Source organism: Papilio machaon, chromosome 26, assembly GCF_912999745.1.
Source record: "Papilio machaon chromosome 26, ilPapMach1.1, whole genome shotgun sequence".
NCBI classification, from domain to species: Eukaryota; Metazoa; Arthropoda; class Insecta; order Lepidoptera; family Papilionidae; genus Papilio; species Papilio machaon.
The window spans coordinates 3,365,314-3,384,731 of NC_060011.1; the positions used below are offsets into that span (position 1 = coordinate 3,365,314).

The window sequence follows — 19,418 nt, forward strand, 5'->3', positions numbered from 1 at the left end:
TGGCACAACAAACAATATGCATCGGGGACACATATCTGCCTTCTGGAAGAGAATTCTCCAAACTGAGAGAAGGAACATGCAGTCAAATTGTGAACTTTATGTTGAGAATGATTGTGGAAATACAGAAAGATATGCTTAGACCTGGCTGCGATGAAAAAGACGTTATCTTTCCATCTAGAAGATTAAAAATAAAGGCCTGGAAATAAAATAGCGATTTTTATTCTATTATATTTTAATTTTGTTACAAGTTCATCTTAGCGATAATGCAAAATCATTACCGAAATCAGAAAAAAAAAATCTTGAAGGCAAAGTCTGATTTGATGCTTCGTGTGCAATTTTGTAGTAAATATAATGATAATAAAAATACACACTTTACAGCACCAAATAATAATTATTCTGTTGCGTGTAGTGTATATTTATATAATTACTAGCTGTCTCCCACGACTCATTCCGCAAGGATTAAAAAGAAAAAACATCATAAGTTCCTTCGAAAAACATCCAAACTTCCGCTTTCATAATATCAGTATGCTCTTTGTTTAATAGCCGTATTTATTTACAACCTATATTAGAGAGCTAAATAGTTCTGATTTTATCAATTTTCCGACCTTGTTTATAATTATTAAGTATTAAAATGACTTGTAAATATACTCGCATTTATATAAATTAACGCTTAAAATAATCTATATGACATAAATAAAATGAAAAAGCAATACTAAACGTTCTTTGTACAACATGAATGCTAAAAAAAGTCAAGAAAGGAAAATGTTAGAGGAATTAGGAAGATTTTTTAATTTTATTATTATTCAATTATTCAAAGAGAGTTAAAAATAAAATAACAGACAAAATTCCTAAAATAACCTAAGGCCGAAGACCTGTGGGGTTATTAGTTCCAAAATATCCACACCGCACCGTTTGAATTATCTCCCAGGAAGACTATAAATATTTATTGATATTTTGCATTTATTATTTAATCATACATGAATTATAAATCACAAAAATTAAAACTGTTTTAGAAAGCATTACAAATTCTTTAATATAATAAGATTTTAAGTGAGTTTCTGAACGTTCAATAAAATGTCAATTCAGCACAAGTAAAAATATTATTTTTTTATCTGTATTTTGTGCACCGTGTCATTGTCATCGTGTTTGCTTACACGTTGCATATCACTTTATTTACGCTAGAATCTTATCAGAATTGTATTAGACATTCGTTTTATATTTCCAATTTTATAGAAAAATGTCGTCTACTGAAGAAACATCTCAACTAAAAGCAGGGCATCCGCCGGCAGGTCTGTTTTTTTTGTTTACTTTGCACTTTATGCAGATATAGTATTTATTTATGGAAATACTGCAAAAGATAATGATAGGTATGTAATTATTACTATTATCTTTAAATTACCGCTATAACTTGAGTGTATTATTAGTTTTCTTGAACGTGACATCATTAATATTTTGTTATGTACCTTTCCTGTACGTTTTAAATGAATGTTGTCAAACAAAGAATACGCTTTCAAGGTCATAAGGTAACCGGTTAAGCAATGAACACCATTAACCACAATTTATTTTTCAACCATAAGATATTTTAGGATTGTTGTTTTATAACAATTGTAGTCATAGACAATATAATATATATTTACCTTGTTTTGCCTCAAATGTATGTTAAAAATGACCTTAAAGGCAAATTTTTTCCAAGGGTAATTGGAATGTTAAAATGAATTTGTTGTTTAAAAAATCATTTCAATGCTTATGAATAAATTAACTGGTTAATCTGAATTGATTTCTAATCAACTTTCTTTACTAGCTTTGTGCCTATTATATTGGATACGTCATTATAATTTTGATACTGTTACAAAATTAAATGAAATATTTTTTAAAAGTTTAATACTGAAATTTAAGGCTTTATAAAAGAATATAAGGCTTTATAAGATATCATCAAATAAACACTCCTACTTTTAGCTATGAGCAATATTTAGTCTTTACAACATTGTACCTCTTTCTAGAATTGCTATGTACATTTGTTTTCTTTTATATTGAATAAATAATTTTTAGCCTTATCTTTTACTTTCCACGAATATTGTCTTATATAATTTTGTTTCCGAGACCATTGTGTAAGGTTTTTCAACATTTTTGGCCAATATTTTCTCAACAAGAAAATATTTTACAGTAAAAGCTGGTGGTATGAGGATAACTCAACACAAGACACCCCATTCTAAAGACTCTAAGGAATCCGCCAATGAAGACCTGACAGGATTATCCGGTCCATCGCCTGTGCCTACCAACCCAGTGTCCATATCAGGTGCTCCTAACAGGGGCAATGCAGACTTTACTCCAGAAGCTGCTCAAATAGCTCATAGTCCTAAACCTCCCACACATATTAATATCAAGCCCAATCCTCATATTCAGCAGCCAAGGAAGTAGACTGTCCTAATAATGAACTATGGGCGTAATAGTGTTTGAAAATATAGGAAAATTTTAATGAAATAAAAAACCTTTTTTGATAATGTAGCATTCAAAAGACAAATCAATATTGTGTTACAAAACAGCTGTGTAAATATTATATTTCCAAGTACAGAAATGTAATCTAGTAAACGGTCATTGATTATAGAAAGGCAGTGTAAGAAAATGCTGTGCTCGATACCGTAATATGAAATATTGACTAGCACCAATTTTATAATTGAATCTACTTGCTACTAACTTTTTTGGCGAGTTTTCTAAGAGGTCAAATTTGTGTTTTTAAAATTTTCCTAATTTGATATCCAGTGTTATGCCCAGTGATAAGATTGTTGTAACAAGTAAGGTTGTATAAAAACAAACCCTGTTATTGTTTATTGTTAAAAATTAAAAAAAATATCAATTTTACTTTTGCTTCAACAATCTTATGATAAATTAAAAAAAAAACTATCAATCGAAACCAGTTTTCTACAATGACTGACTGGAAATTATAAAAAAATATATATTAAATATTTAGAAATACCAGCATTATTAATGCCTATAAATGGCAATTTATATTTGAATATTAATAGTTTAAAATAATATATTAAGTATTGTTCTAAGATAAAGTGTCACTTGCAAATAAATTTAATTTCTATGTGAACCTTAAGTTATTTATCTGCTGAACATTATTTGTGTACTTATCTCCATTAAAAGTTATCTATGTAACAATAATCTGGTGCTTGTATTTCTGTATGCATTTTATTTACATTCCTAACCATTTTTTCGTTATTATGCTTAAAAAACCTTTTTGGTCTATTATTTGCGTTGATTTGGGACCATAAGTTTGTATTTTTTTTTATAATACTATTTTCATTTAAAATAAACTTTAAAAACAATTTGTGTATTATTTTGTTCCTTTATTAGAGTTTACTACTCACCCCCTAAATAACTATCCTATTCTACGTGACATGGGTTAAATACAAATTCATTTTTATGATTTTTATTAAATAAAAAAACAATGAAATAATGAATTTAATATTCTTATAAAATCAATTAAAAGGTCAGAACTTCACGACAAATTATTTTTTCTTCCCATCAGATAATCTTCTTTGTCGTTTCAACGACGTCGAATATATCTGAAACACAAACGACGCCTGATACTTTTTACCTAATGTCTACGACAGTTACTTTAGGACGAATGAAAGTTACAGTTCGCCTGCAATTATTTACCGAAGGCCTAGCACGAAAATTTGCGAGATAGTATTCGTAGAGTAATCGATTAAATTTGTATAAGATTTTAACATTTTTGTCAATGACGTTTTGAAAAGGTACATCGCAAATATTCGTAATAGACACTTTTTTGTTCGTAACTTCGACATCGTGTAATCAACTGTAATGTAAATAGTAACAAAAATACCTCTTGATCCGCCTGCGTGTGAACTGACGACGTGGGAGAGTACGCTAACGATACCCCAGTCTGTCCATGTCTTACAACCTCTAAAAATTAATGGCTTTTTTTACGTATTTTTAAGCTAACTTACGAAATAGTGCAGATTAGAATTTATATTTTTCGTTTTATAAGTTTCAAAACATATGTAATATTGAACATTACTTACCATCTTTATTTGTTTCCAACTTTTCAGGCTGTGGAACGAGGAAACATATAAATAAAAGTCCACTGCGATCATAAGATAATGCTATCTCTAGTTCCTCAAAGAAAATGATCGAAATGGCAATATTTTATAGTACAGGCACTGGCAACTACGGTACAAATTTTTAAACACAAATAACTATTAACCTATCATTTATACACAAGAGAGCTACAAAAACATATAAATATAATATAATAATACCAAATATACATACACATATCAAAGAATATAGTAACACACGAAATCACACAGTTACATTTTGTTGTACTTTACTGTTTCTGAAACCAATATCTTATATATAAAATTCTCTTGTCACAGGGTTCGAACTTGAACTCCTCCGAAACGGCTTGACCGATTCTCATGAAATTTTGTGAGCATATTCAGTAGGTCTGAGAATCGGCCAACATCTATTTTCCATAACCCCCCTCCCCCCATTTTTTAACTGCGCGCGGACGCAGTCGCGGGCGACAGCTAGTCTCTGTATAAAACATATCGTCATCCCTGTCATTATCTTTAAAAAAACAGAGATTACAAATATTTTAAACTACGATTTTGATCTCAAAAACCCATGATAAGTGATTCAATTTTTTCAAAACATTGGAAGTAAAGGTATAATGAAGTTGCCTTACCAAATCTTCGAAGCTTGGCTTATAGTATTTGGAGTTGAGCTCCTTTTCACTCGTCACTCCCGGCATAACTCCAGTCGCTAAATTAGGAAATATGCAAACCTTAAATTTCCTTTCGGAATATTACGTGGTACCCACAACTTATATATTGAACGAGTGAAGTGTGTACGTACTTAGAATGTGTGATTGGCTTTGGAAGGAGATTGGACTTCTGGTTTGGATGCATCAAAAAATTACTTTTATCTCATGTATAAAGGAAACTGTAAGTCAATTAGTTCATCTATCTATATATATAAAAGAAAGTCGTGTTAGTTACACTATTTATAACTCAAGAACGGCTGAATCGATTTGACTGAAAATTGGTGGGCAGGTAGCTTAGAACCAGGAAACGGACATAGGATAATTTTTACCCCGTTTTCTATTTTTATATCCACGCGGACGGAGTCGCGGGTAAAAGCTAGTTCAAGATATTTTCAAGTGCATTTTAGTGTTATTTGTGTGATAATTGAGCTTAGAGTACTTGAGTGTGGTTGTTACTAACATATTTGCTTGCCCCAGACGGACTCTCTGTAGTTAACACGACGCGGTACCCGACGCCGCTTGCTACGGCCGCGACGCACAGACGCCGCGCGAGACTCGCTTGACACACGACGTGAAACTTTGTGATATAAGCAGCGAGATGATGCATTTGATACCTACATACAACTGCTTATCAATACAAATTGTATGGTATATGTTAATCTTACTAGCTCTTCTAGTATGCTATTTGCTTATAGAAGGAAAATCTCCTGTTCTTCAGCTATAAAGAAGTAGTACGATATAACAGAATCAGTACAATATAGACGTGTCTCAAACTCAGTCTTCTTTTCAACCTTTAACTCGTCTTGTCTTTCAACATGTTTTTCTACCATTCGTGTTATTACAATATTATTAATGTCGGCTCATAAGACCCTTTAAAAGATGTAATTTCTTTCCTGAGATTTGTGTAGTCTAATGAACACAAGTTGTTACACCTTACTACAAAATTTTTAATCTACCCACACTTGTACACCTACCAATTCACACTGCGTATCATCTATTTCATCCTCCATAATATCCAGTTCATCAGTATCTTTAGCTGGAACTATAAGGAGCTTCGTTTCCGGACATGTATTGGATACCAATAACTGCGATGATTTGGGAAACACTAGTCTATGCGCTGTCCTAGATCAAAGCAAGACTCTATGTAGATATCGAAGTCTTATGACTCTGTACATGTTAATAAAATTGGAGTCGAAAAAAATATCACATTGATGCATTAATGATGCTTAACTTTTAACGAAAAACATTTTTTTTAAATTCTTGTATGTCTGTCCGCAAGGCCGTGTTTGTTACGGATAGTCTCCAGAACGGCTGGACCGATTTTAACGGGATTTTTACGGGAAGGTGGCAGACGCACGAGGGCACGTTATAGGCTACTTTTTTCGCGCTGACGAAGTCGCAGGCGACCGCTAGTCTCCTGTAAGTCTTTCCTCAAAAACTTAGCAATATTCAATTGTTTTCTTTTTGAATAAGGAATGGAAATAAAAGTTGTATATGAAAAAAGCTCTTAGTCTTACTAATATTATAAATGCGACTGTTTAGATGGATGGATGAATGGATGGATGTTTATTAGAAGGTATCTCCGGAACGGCTTAACGGATCTTGATGAAATTTGGCACAGATTTACAACATTGTCTGGAAGAACACATAGACTACTTATTATGGTTTTTTTCAATTCCACGTGAACGGAGTCGCGAGCGATAGCTAGTCATGAATAAGCCACATTTCCTCCGGTCCTTTTACTTTTATTCTTTAAAGAGGGAACTGCGGGCAACCGTTTTAGGATGAGAATGTAAATTAATAGATACCTTGGTATATAACAAGGTGGTTGAAACACTTCTCTAGTGGCCATGTCTTGACAAACTCCATCTATTAACACTATATCCTCCATGAGTTCGTTCACAACGAATATCTGGAAAAGTATAAATAACATGAGAACACAACAGTCTTGTGAAAAGTTGAAAAAATATAATACAATACGAACGTTACAAACAATTGTTCGAGGCAAAAAAAAAAAATTGAAGCAGTATGAGGCAGGGTTCTAGTCATTTACATGCCCGAAGAAGATTACGAATCTAAGCATATCTCACTATTTAAAGCCAGTCAAGACGATTAAGTAGATCTCAATGACACGAACACATTTAATTCTTCTGTCAGTATGTTTCTCTTCTTTATGTATTCTTCATCATGGGACTCCCTTGATACCGACTTAATAACAACACTGATTTCGTTTAATATTGAAGTGCAAATTGTAAAACCTTAAATGCTCTTAAGCAAGGCACGAAGGCGTGCTCGAGACGCATGCTGAGCCGCTCTATTGACCAGCCGTGATACGCCGGCACACCGGGCAGCACCATCATTGACAGTTTTATACCAATCTCACGCCACATCGCCGCTTCCAGACTGACAAATGAATATCATGTTAACACGTTCAATGCTGATACTACGGTTTAGAAAAAGTAAACTCGCCGGAAGGGGAGATGGCACTGAATGTGTTAACCTTGGAAGAAATCATCTGATAAGTGACCTCTATTCATATGCAAGAAGCTAAAGTATTATACTTCCATTCATTAGACCAGCCGCGCTGGCCTATTCGACGACTCTATGTCATTTACAATCAATATATTCAATGTATTAGAAATCAGTGGCACTGTAACATGATCACTTTCATCCGTCACCATAGTGGCACTGAGCGTGTTAGTATTTACCCCATAATAGGATGCGGGGCGAGATTGAAGGCTTCTTTGACAATGGGCATCTTGATAAAGTACGCCTGTACAGCTGTATCGCAACGTACTGTGTAGCTATAGGGGCGATTTGTTAGTGCCTGGGGAAGATACCAAGTACTCAGTATATAACTTGGCACGTCGAAAACAAGAGCACTCTTCTGTCCGACAAGCCAACTAATAAACGTGACATGTGTTGCAATGACACAGTTAGAGAACATCTAAAAATCAAAACAATATCCAAAAACATTGCAAAATGTTTTGTCATAAGTCTTTGGATTATTGTGCCACAGAAATCGCAATGGTTTAAGAACAAGGTAAATGCTTCTTTATAACTACGAACTTTTTAGACATTTTGGATTCATAAAATTCTGCAAAATATTTATAAAAAAAACAATAATACAAACCCCTAAGACACCAATTGCGTTGCCAGAAACAATATAATCTTGACTAGGCTCGTTGAACTTTAGGTCTGTAATAAATTCATAGTTCGGTATCGCTTCATCGAGGTCTTCTTCTGGTGGTTCGTACGTTGCTTCTAAAAGACCTGACACCAAGATATACAACCCTTTGGGCTCGTCACCTTAAATATAACATTATGGTATTGTAATTATTTGCACTATATAAGAGAAAAATAGACTTTAAAAAGAGGCTGAAAATACAACTGTGTTAGGACAGGCAGACATTATATCATTATTTAAAAAAATAACTAAGTTAAAATAATTTTAAATTTACCTCGAGACACAAGCACGTCGTTATAATTGTAATTTAAAATTTCAGAATTTTCTAGAAAAAAGTCCGCAACTCTTTCATTACCCTGCAGCCATGATACTGCTCGTAATTGAGTCTGAAAAGCCAAAGGCAATACAAAATTTATGCCACAAATCTCCATAATATAAAAATTACAGTTATCAATATAAAATTTAAAGTTCTTAGTATTCCATAAACTTAAAAAATCATATAATTTTTATAACTTACTTCTGGAGTAGAAGGGGCAACTAAACTTCCCTTGTGTCGACACATCTGTACTTTCTCTTGTATAGCGTTCAACAATAAACGATATTCCATTTCATCGAGAAAACCTAAAATATTATAAAGTTTCTCCTATACACCCGCGACTACAATGTACAGTACAAAGCGGTTATAACGATGCGACGTCAAAAAGACCAGCATCGCAGTCGTAATAACCGAATTTGCTTTGTTTCGATTGTATTGGCCGCTGGTAGGTTTCTGCTGTTTTTTCATGTCGATTGGGGAAGTTCACATTAGGTAAAATAATAGATACTGTTCCAACCTTCTTCTTTCAACTGCATAGTATCTAGAATCATAATATTCAATGTGGAAGTAGTGGCCTGTCTGGTCTTCACGGTGATGGCGGTCCAAGGTCTATCCCGCTGCAGTAGACCCAACTGACGAGTCACTGTTAATCTGTTTCAAATTTTGTATTAATTGGGGTTTTCCGAGGCTTTTATTACGTTACTACAGTTCTGTCCCATTTCCGGGATCATAGATCATATGTGTTCTTCCAGACTATATTCTACATCCGCACCAAATTTTAACAAGATCCATGCATCGGTTCTGGAGATACCTTCTAACAAACATCCATCCATCCATCCATCCAAACATTCCCATCTATCTATATACTTATATAAAAGAAAGTCGTGTTAGTTACACTATTTATAACTCAAGAACGGCTGAATCGATTTGGCTGAAAATTGGTGGGCAGGTAGCTTAGAACCAGGAAACGGACATAGGATAATTTTTACCCCGTTTTCTATTTTTTATTCCGCGCGGACGGAGTCGCGGGTAAAAGCTAGTTTATAATATTAGTAAGAGTAAGATTCTATCCAAGCTAAGTTGGGACGAGTTCCTACAATAGCTGTGCGTTGTGAAAACTTGTAAAATCTTTATGAAAGTACTATTTTAAAAAATCTGTTTATACAAAATAAAATATGCACCTGTCTGCTTCCAATCTACTGTCGAGTTTTTCTTGTATTTGCAAATTGTCCACTAATTGAGGAAGCAACGAACAAACTTCTTGTTCGGCAGTTACAAATCCCTAAAAATAGGATTTCTTACTTTAATTTATTTCTTCTTTTTCATTAATCTATGTCTGTTTGCTATGAATTACAAGTATGCCTAGTAGGGTGTTTCAATAAAAAAACTTTTTTTTTTTTTTTTAATGGTGTCGAAAAGTTGAAAGTACACATAAAAACAAACATTTTAGCTCCTAGTAGAGCCCTTAATATTAATATTAAGGTTTGCCTCTATTCATTCGTAATTTTTCTATTTAAATAACACGGGAAAACCTTTTTTTTATTTTAAAATTTTAATTACTTTGGATTGGCTTGTTTGCGCTACATCTCAAAGCAAGGGTCTATAGGAAATTTCACGCTCTACAAAAAACGTCTGATGGTCAAAGTTCCTCAGATCAACCGTTTCAAAGATATCTGCGATCAAAAATAACACTAATCAAAAATTTCAAATATTTTCCAATAAAACTGCAAAAAAATATCATACCCTATATTTATCTTATTTTTTTCTGTAAAATCACTTGAATTTTGTTTGCTTGAGACGGTTAATTTTTTTTTTTTGCTTATTTACTCAATACGTAACTCACAAAAAGCACAAATACATATAAATATAAAGGTTAAAAATATCAAATAAATAATTTTTGGGTTTATTTTATGACAAATTTATTTAATTTTCCACCGAATACTAATGAATTTTATTGAACAATCAATTTTTTATAACAAAAAACAATATTCAACAACAAGTAATAAAATTTATATCTAATATATTTACGCAAATTAAATTAATAATATAACGGATTTAAAAAACAATCAGTATCAATGAAGAAAGACAATGACGAGAAGATATAATAAAGCGTTAAAAGCAGAGCAACAAAGTGAAGTTGGTACCGAACGGCCAGTCTTACCAACACAGAGCTTATTAGCTACACTACTCAGATCAAACGATTATACTACTTTTGTCGACAGAGTTAAATAAAGCTCTGTCGAATTTTTTGAATGGAAAAATTGATCAAATTTTATAGTTGATTCAATTGATTTAAAATATTTACATAAATTTTTAAACTTTACATTTTCTTCTTACAAAAATTTATGAAGTTTATGACACATAAAATAAATTTGCTATAAAATAAACCCAAAAATCATTTATTTGATATTTTTAACCTTTATATTTATATGTATTTGTGCTTTTTGTGAGTTACGTATTGAGTAAATAAGCAAAAAAAAAATTAACCGTCTCAAGCAAACAAAATTCAAGTGATTTTACAGAAAAAAATAAGATAAATATAGGGTATGATATTTTTTTGCAGTTTTATTGGAAAATATTTGAAATTTTTGATTAGTGTTATTTTTGATCGCAGATATCTTTGAAACGGTTGATCTGAGGAACTTTGACCATCAGACGTTTTTTGTAGAGCGTGAAATTTCCTATAGACCCTTGCTTTGAGATGTAGCGCAAACAAGCCAATCCAAAGTAATTAAAATTTTAAAATAAAAAAAAGGTTTTCCCGTGTTATTTAAATAGAAAAATTACGAATGAATAGAGGCAAACCTTAATATTAATATTAAGGGCTCTACTAGGAGCTAAAATTTTTGTTTTTATGTGTACTTTCAACTTTTCGACACCATTAAAAAAAAAAAAATTTTTTTTTTATTGAAACACCCTAATGCCTAGTCTTAACAGGGTCAAATACCTCGGTCCGCCGAGGTCGCCGCCAGAGATCACCAGCAACATTAAGGGACTGCTGGGGTTCTTTGGCAAGCTGGGTTGGCTGGAGTAACCTACAGCCTGCCTTCACGCGAAATACGCGCTTGTCGTGGAGTTGTGGAAATCTGAGCCCCTACTACTAACTAAATAACTAGTCTTATTGCAAAATATGGTCTTCTTAGTACAGTGTAAACTCTTTACAACGTTATACTTTATAACAAATAACTCCCTGTAACGTTGAAGTGAGCCCAACTTGGTTGGTTTGTGTTAAAACCCACATATTGAAAAACTCTTTATAGCGATACGCCATTCTCTATTACGAAGAAATGTGTTCATATTTGTAGACAGTAAATATTTATTATCGGTATTATTGTTTGTTATGTTATCTTGTTAATTTGTTTTTTTTTGTTCACTCCATATAACGATAACTCTCTATAACGACAAAAATGCTCAGTCCCTTGAGTTAGGTTATAAAGAGTTTACACTGTATTTAAATATAAAATTAGCTGTTTTTTAATAGAAGTAACACTTACCTTACCAACATCATATCCAAATGCAAGTTGTATATCGATCATCCTATCGATATAAGCCATTATCTTAGGCACTGAAACCCTGGAGAGTAAAAACAAGGGAGTTGTCGATAAAAAGATAAATGCAGACGGCAAGAAGTCGCTGGATGCGGTGGGTGGAGGATATAGATGGAATTGGAGAAGACATATTACCAGAAGTGGACTGACATATGCTTATCATGATATGGAATTTGAATCAGTAAATTTTAATACAAAAAATAAATTCACCTAGCCAATTTGCAAAGTCTCAAAAAGCGTAATGTCCTCAGTAATTTAGTAGCAGTAAGTACACTAGAGTTGAGGTTAGACCATTTATTCCAAGAAGTCAATGTGTCCAATATATCGAGGACTAGATCTAAAATAAATGACAAACGTTTTGATTAGAATACGTAATATTGCATTTTTAAACGTAATGCGACTTCAAAAAGGAGACTACGTTTTTTACCTCAGAACTTCGCTCCTAGTGAATTGATTGATTTTTTTTTATTCAAAAGCAAGTGCTTATAATAGTATCTCATTTTTTAAACAAAATCTAACACGTGTATTTTGAATTATCCTACATAATGCGTAAAACATAGAACGTAAACTAAACTATAAGACGTACAAAGAAATGATATATGGTAGAGATGTATTATGATACTGTCAATTCTTTCTACTTGTATGTGAATAATACTTTACCCCCCGTAGCCATAACAATAATTAGAAAGTCCAACTTATTCCAATGTGACTTGAAGTAGCCGCGTACGCCCAACGCCATCATTTTTATTATCATCTCCATTACGTATATTATGTAGAAAAACCTAGAAAACCGCATTAGTTTTTTTTGTAATGATCTGTCTTTATAGCTTCTTTCTTTATAGCTGGAACACCAAGGTGTTTATCGAAGCCCATGGACATCTGCAATACCAGAGGAATTGCAGATGCGTTGCCGGCCTTTGAGATGGTCATACGCTCGCATCTTGAAGGACCCTAAGTCGTAGCGGTTTGGAAATACCGCCGAGGACAGACCATTCCACAACGCGGCAGAAAGCTACGCGAAAACCGCACGGTTGTAGGTTGCCAGACATCGAGATGGTGTGGATGGACCCTGGCGGTCTGACGTGTTGTCCGATGACGAAACTCGGCGGCAGGAATTGTCCCCAACAATTCTTCGGAGAACTCCCCGTGGTAGATGCGGTAAAAATGTCTCCGCAACGCCAGAGTGTCGAGCCGATCAGTAAGAACTCTGTCATTGACGATTCGAATCGCTCTCCGTTGTATGCGGTCAAATGGAAGAAGGTGGTACTGGGGCGCTCCAGCCCAGAGATGCGAGGAGTATTACCTTTACTTTTTTGCGATATACTGCATAGATCAAAGACCCAAAATTATATTAGACAGGCAAAAGCTAGTAAGTAATGAAACTTGCATTGTCTTTGTGCAAAGTGTCGGCACCATATTTACCTACTACTGATTCTGTTTGTTATGTCTATTCGTTATGATATCTCTATTTTGTCAAAGATAATTATGACGATGTGTTTTTTTACATAGATTTTGATCTAAAAAACCATCGGCTATTGTTCTACAAAATCAATTTCTATTAAACGAACTCACAAATTTAAGGATTTGATAACATAAACGACACTTCTTGAGGGTGATCGCAGCGCCACTTCGCACAGTATAACGGGCGTGTTACACAATATCATGACGTAGATGAAACCGTCGAACCATACACTGGAGACCATACGGTATGCGAGCTGACGCCAGCGGTTGTGTGGCATCTGCACAGTAGCGGCCTCTGGTGTCATCATCTTGACTAACTTACGACGTAGCCATACCGCATGCGCCTTAAAATGTTATTAAGTAAAAGAGATGCCACAAGGAAGGTACGGCTCCGCAGTAGTTTCGCTTTGTAAGAAAAATATTATAACAAACAACGTATATACATAGTGACTGTTTCTAAGAATTCGCACTTAGAGAGGTTAAAGCTACATTAAATGTCTTCCTAAGTGTGGTAGTAACTCAACGTTGTTACTTTAGGTTTCCACAGTGTGCCCAGCAAGTCCAGATTAACTCTGCCATCATCACAGTCCGCGGCAACTTCTACAGCTTGCACTAGTGTGCGCACTCCGTCTTTACTTATTTTCCCATGTTCATACTGTCGCCAGTAAGATATTTTCATAGCTTTAAGTACACGCTGATTTGCTTCCCTACAATGTTACAAAAAACTATTCATTGTTCCTTATTTACTAAAACTAAGTTTGGTATATTCGGGCCGCAAAGTCCATTTTAGAATATTGTGCCATAAAAAAAATTAGGGAATTAAAAAGGCGATAAAAAACAAACGCGGAACTGTTTGTTAATAGGCAAATGGTGTTAATGTCTTGAAGCCGTGTGCATAGCCTCTAAGTACCAATAGAAGACCTACCGTGCATTATCAATTTTTGTTTTACCTCATCATCTCTGCGAACTCTTTCTTAGTAGGTTCGTTAGGTATTTCCCTTTCGCAATCCGGACATGTTGTATAATGATAGCCCATGTAAGTATCATCTTCATAATCATCATCACGTTTAGACATTTGTATCTGATATGGATGTTTTATCGTTGTACCTTTAAAACAAACGCTGATTTTATTTGTGAGCTATCTCCTAACTATTACGACTATTCTTACACAAGACTTCTGAAAGAAATGTCTTTAAAATTGAAAACCCACTTGCAGTTTCCCTGTTACATGAAACGACCCAATTCATTTACCCCTTTATCATAAAACTTTATGTTAACGTTAAAAGATATTATACCTGCTTGTACGAGATCCCAATTAGCATCGGCCAGAAACTTATCCATCTTCAGCATGGAAATACAACGATCTCTCGTCAACATAATTCGCTTCACACAATTAGTCATGTTAGCTTTCTTCGCAAGGGATATCTCTGCCAATCCCAAGATCTTGAGTACTTTACCCATGGTGATAGCGTTAATAAGTAAAGAGAGTAGTACAAGTCCAGCTGTTTGTATGATAAATATCTAAAAAAATAAGCGATAGCTCAAATTCAAAGAAAGGCAGCGTGCCGGAGGAAAATTGGGTTTGGCGAAGAAGGTGACAGTATCCCAAGAAAATTTATCCTGTTTCTGTGCGCCTCCTCCTTCGCCGATTAAAGGCAACGCATCTGCAACTGCGCATGTCTATGGGCAGCTCGTTTTTTTCGGCGTATTCAGGTGGCCGCTTGCTCGTTTGCCACCTTATGATATAAAAATCACCTTCATTAAATATTAATTTCTTATTAATCTGTATAAAATGCATAAATATTAGAAAAATACACTAACCTCACCAGCATCCGCTACTCCGGGAGTTTGCAGCACAATCAATGCCAAACATAAAGAGAGAGGTCCTCTTAACCCTCCCCACACGCAAGCCATAGAGTGTTGCCATGATATTCCATATCCAATATGCCTTAAAATAGGCGTCATTGCAGAATATACCATAAGTCTCGAACAGTAAACAGTGGAATACGTGACGAAAATCAAAGAAACTTGTCGGACACTCATCACGTAGCTAACCTTCTCAAAGATAACTACTCCAACCATTGTGAAGACCAACGTATTCGCAGCATGCGATAGAATGTTCCAGAAATGTGCCACAACTTGCTCAACATCCCCAGCCACAGTCGACTTTCTTCTACTAACAATCACACCAGCTATCACAGTCCCCAGTAGACCAGACACGTAGAAGAACTTCTCTCCAACATAGTATGTCAGATATGCTCCAGCTAAAGTAACGGTTACTGCACACAACAGATCGTTATACGTCATAGAAAGCAAAGCTGCTATAATCCTGCCCGTAACTACGCCCAAAAGAATCCCCCCACCAGCATATCTAAGTAGTAAAAGAGCAATCTGAGATGCTTCACTTATAGCCATTGCTAAATAACCAAATACAGCTGTAAACTCTATCATAGCTGTTGCATCTCCAATCAAACCTTCCCCCAGCAACAGTACACTTATGTATTTACCTCGTGACATTTCTTTTAATCTTTTAACAACTTCTGTAGGATAGATCGGTGCACAGACCACACCGAAAAGTACAGCAGTGGAGAAATTCCAAGAAGATTCAATCAAGTAATAAGCCATGAAAGCCAACATTAAGGAAGTTAATAAGGTACCAAGAGTACCAACTAATAGAATCTGAGGGAAACTCTTCCAGAAAGAATGGGAATCGACTGCATAGGAAGTGCTGAACACCAGCACTGGGAGAAAAACTAACAAAATAACATCTATGTCAGTGTAACAGATTTCTACGTAAGGTTTGAAAGATGGGTATCTATTAGCACAGAAACCAGCGATGCCACCTAAAGAGAACATGATAACTCTATAAGGAAGTACTGTAATTGTCCAAAGCATCACCGCTCTTACTACAACACCTACAAGCAAAGTCGTGAAGATAAAAAGGAAAGACAAAGAAGTAGGATAAGAAAGGCTTGGACGAGTCGGGTCTTCGAAAATAATATCACTGTTATTCAATTTTCCTCGTAAAATTGTCTCATTTGTTCCATTTAAACATTGTACAGATGAAAAATATAGCGAAATTGTTATAAATTTTAGCACAACCAACATTTTGTTGATAATAACTAGAGCATGGCCTAGTAGATATAATTTTGGTGTTTTAAAACAAATTGGTGTTGTCTATTACTTTTTTTTACTGTGACTCCTCTATCTATATGAAAAAAAAAACATTAAATTGTTGTTATCTATCTGTTTCAAAACCTTAAGACAGATGTTGAAGAAACTTCGAAAGATTATAAAGCGGGTTTTTGTGACGTAATAAAAAAAAAAGAAAGTTATTTAAAATTTTTAGACTTTTTAAATTATGACGAGTTTAACTAGAAAATTACAAAAAGATCACTTTTAAAATAAAAGATATTTTAATTCCTAGGAAACAATAACCTAATCCCTTTTCCTTTAATAGGCGTTTTGTATGGAGAAGTTTTTTGTGGGGTTTTTCTTGGAGACCGTCTTATAGGCATAACATTTTGTACTTTTTCTACTTCTTCCATTGCCATTAGTTCTTTATAAGCCTCTTCGAGTATACGTTTCTTCCAGACATCGTAAGGTTCTATCTGATCCGTTGGTTCTTCTTTGATTGATGTATTATTTTCTATTCCATTATTAGCATCTAAAATTAATATAAACAACTTTTATGTGGTTACTAAATTAAAAAGAACAATCTTAGTACTGATAAAGCTTTATCTTAATCTTACTAAAAAAAATGCTAATGTTTGGATGGATGGATGGATAGATAGATGGATTGATGTCTGTTAGAAGGTATCTCTAGAACAGCTAAATGGATCTCAATGAAATTTAGCATAGATATAAAACATATCCTGGAAAAACCCATAGGCTACTAAATAAGGTTTTTTTTATTAATTCTGTGCGGACGAAAGCTATTAACATTATAAATTCAAGTTTGTTAGAGCTACTCTGGAGAAAAACTATATCTATCTAACAGAATGGCTCAATGAATCTTGATGAAATTTGGCACAGATGTAGATCATAGTCTGGAAGAACACATAGGCTACTAATGAAGTTTTTGGTAATTCTATGTGGACGATGTCGCGGGCAATAGATAGTTTTTTAATATAATTTAATCGTGGATATCTTTTCCATAAGTTATATTTTAAAAGTTTATACAATACATACCTTCTATAACTTCTTTACGAGGTCGACCTTTTGTCTTCTTAACAGAAGCAAAATTATCATTAACAAATTTACTCCATTCTGCATCTAATTTACTCCACTGTGATGGCTTCAAACGGGACTTCTCGATTACTTTACTTTTTGTAATTTTAACCTTATTTATTCTGTAACCCAATAAGTTATAATTATTTCTCAAAAATGTCGCTACTTGAATTAATTTTTTATCTATGTATTAACGAGAATTAATTGAATTAGAATTAAACGGAAAATGTAATGAAACAAAAATGCTAGTTTTAATTGTTTTTTTTTTTTATAAGGGAAAAAGAACTGGGGGAAAGCAGATAGTTTAGTTAAAAAATGTTACATCCTTTACCTGCAAGCATGGTATACAGCCATACAAACATATTGAGGTAGATTTAAGTCAATATCCTGAAAAAAATCATAATGAATATCACATATTTTATAAGATGAGCTTGTTTATTGTGTAAAAAACACAGTTATGTCTATTTTTAAAGATTAGAAGAACTTTTGAAGAACTAACTGTCGCCCGAGACTCCGTACGCGCGCAGTTGAAAAAAAAAAAATAGATGTTGGCCGATTCTCAAGCAAGTCAAGCCGTTTCGGAGGAGTACGGGAACGAAAACTGTGACACAAGAATTTTATATATTAGATGGAAGACAGGTAATTATGAATGTGGAGTACATTAGTTGTTGTAGTCCTAAGAGATGGTTGGACTGCGTGAAAGGTGACATGATCAAGAACAGCGTGATAACTAAGATGAAAAAAAAAAAAGTTTGATACGGATGTAGAAAAACTGTTGCGCTGACCCTATGTGAGTGTAATAAGTACAGGGAGATAATGATTAGACTACATAGTTGTATAGATTGTCCATTGTATAGATGTTTTGTTAATGGAAGCCATAATAAGAATGTATATTTCGATATGAAAAAGTAATGTTTAAAATTTATAGTTTTCACCATTTTAGATTTTTTCTTATACTCTTCAAGGATATCTTCAGCTAATGCTTGCACTTCAGTGGATTGAAGTGATATACATAAACATGAAATTGACATTTTATCATCATTTAGTTCTAAAAGATTTTCTAATATTTTTCTTGAATTTAAATATGTTGGTTGTTTGAGACCGGAGTATTTGACTGCTGTTTTCTGAAACATAATATAAAGAGTAAAAATAAATAATATTACAGAGATTTGTCAACTCTCAATTGAACAGCAAAGACAAAAATATTTTTAAGTTAAATTATGAGGCTACTGTATACAAAATATATGTAGTTATTACATTATTTTACAAAGCATCTTATTTAAAATTAATCATACTAACCAAATCTAAATCTACACCATACATATTTGCGGCCAAATCTAAACATATTACAATTTTACTGTTGTCAGTTATATTACTACCCGCAATCGTCTTGGTTTGTAGAAGACGCTCCAATTCCGCCGCTTTTCTGTAATTATAATGTTTCCTAGTGAATATCGTAGAAACAGTAATCAAATCAACAGTAAAAAAATCAAACAGTAAACAGTAAATTTGGTTTAAATTATTTTAAAAAATATGTCACCTTAAAACATTTTCTTCGTCTTGAAGACTTAGCTTTGATGCCAACAATCGAAACGTTTTATTGTATGTAGTCATTGTTTTAAACTGTTAGTTTTTCATCAATTTAAGATAATTAATTTACTAAGTTTATACACAACAAAAATCCGCGCCATAAATGTTCTTGCCAAATCAATTTGACATTGACAACTTGACATCCATTGTCAACTGACAATGCCAGACTTTGCATTTCAAGCAGATAACATAAGAATAAAAGTAGCCAAAAAGCTAAATCATTATTTTTCGCTGATTTAATTTAAAGTTCAATTAGTTTGATTAACTTAAACAAGAACTGAATTTTAAGGATAA

The 19,418-nt window shown here is 33.7% G+C and overlaps 3 protein-coding genes across 3 annotated transcripts; 1 reads left to right on the forward strand and 2 right to left on the reverse strand.

The window, feature by feature from the left end:
* Positions 1–1,101: 1,101 nt before the first annotated feature.
* LOC106715099 (death-associated protein 1) lies at positions 1,102–2,847 on the forward strand. Its single transcript, XM_014508321.2, has 2 exons — positions 1,102–1,289; positions 2,165–2,847. Exons 1-2 carry the CDS (start codon positions 1,238–1,240, stop codon positions 2,416–2,418), a joined length of 306 nt encoding a protein of 101 aa, XP_014363807.1. The 5' UTR covers positions 1,102–1,237; the 3' UTR covers positions 2,419–2,847.
* Positions 2,848–3,512: 665 nt separating this feature from the next.
* LOC106714710 (sodium/hydrogen exchanger 10-like) lies at positions 3,513–16,450 on the reverse strand. Its single transcript, XM_045684368.1, has 22 exons — positions 15,126–16,450; positions 14,600–14,825; positions 14,255–14,411; positions 13,837–14,011; positions 13,416–13,648; positions 12,504–12,625; positions 12,054–12,180; positions 11,790–11,868; positions 9,477–9,577; positions 8,813–8,946; positions 8,497–8,600; positions 8,254–8,365; positions 7,926–8,101; positions 7,501–7,619; positions 7,051–7,195; positions 6,601–6,704; positions 5,767–5,914; positions 5,253–5,406; positions 4,715–4,791; positions 4,050–4,077; positions 3,851–3,930; positions 3,513–3,569 (listed from the first exon to the last, which is right to left on the reverse strand). Exons 1-22 carry the CDS (start codon positions 16,410–16,412, stop codon positions 3,513–3,515), a joined length of 3,945 nt encoding a protein of 1,314 aa, XP_045540324.1. The 5' UTR covers positions 16,413–16,450.
* A 270-nt stretch (positions 16,451–16,720) lies between these two features.
* LOC106715129 (origin recognition complex subunit 6) lies at positions 16,721–19,264 on the reverse strand. Its single transcript, XM_014508356.2, has 6 exons — positions 19,075–19,264; positions 18,834–18,960; positions 18,470–18,658; positions 17,866–17,921; positions 17,496–17,656; positions 16,721–16,971 (listed from the first exon to the last, which is right to left on the reverse strand). Exons 1-6 carry the CDS (start codon positions 19,146–19,148, stop codon positions 16,721–16,723), a joined length of 858 nt encoding a protein of 285 aa, XP_014363842.2. The 5' UTR covers positions 19,149–19,264.
* Positions 19,265–19,418: the final 154 nt, after the last annotated feature.

Coding starts and splice junctions, on each gene's coding strand:
- LOC106715099 (XM_014508321.2), top strand. CDS start 1,238: ATGTCGTCTACTGAAGAAACATCTCAACTAAAAGCAGGGCATCCGCCG. Junction 1,290..2,164: donor AGCAGGGCATCCGCCGGCAG/GTCTGTTTTTTT, acceptor AATATTTTACAG/TAAAAGCTGGTGGTATGAGG.
- LOC106714710 (XM_045684368.1), bottom strand. CDS start 16,412: ATGTTGGTTGTGCTAAAATTTATAACAATTTCGCTATATTTTTCATCT. Junction 11,869..12,053: donor AGACTTTGCAAATTGGCTAG/GTGAATTTATTT, acceptor TTTACTCTCCAG/GGTTTCAGTGCCTAAGATAA. Junction 8,601..8,812: donor TATGCAGTTGAAAGAAGAAG/GTTGGAACAGTA, acceptor ATAATATTTTAG/GTTTTCTCGATGAAATGGAA.
- LOC106715129 (XM_014508356.2), bottom strand. CDS start 19,148: ATGACTACATACAATAAAACGTTTCGATTGTTGGCATCAAAGCTAAGT. Junction 17,922..18,469: donor ATAAGAAAAAATCTAAAATG/GTGAAAACTATA, acceptor GATTTTTTTCAG/GATATTGACTTAAATCTACC. Junction 17,657..17,865: donor GCTGTATACCATGCTTGCAG/GTAAAGGATGTA, acceptor ATTGGGTTACAG/AATAAATAAGGTTAAAATTA.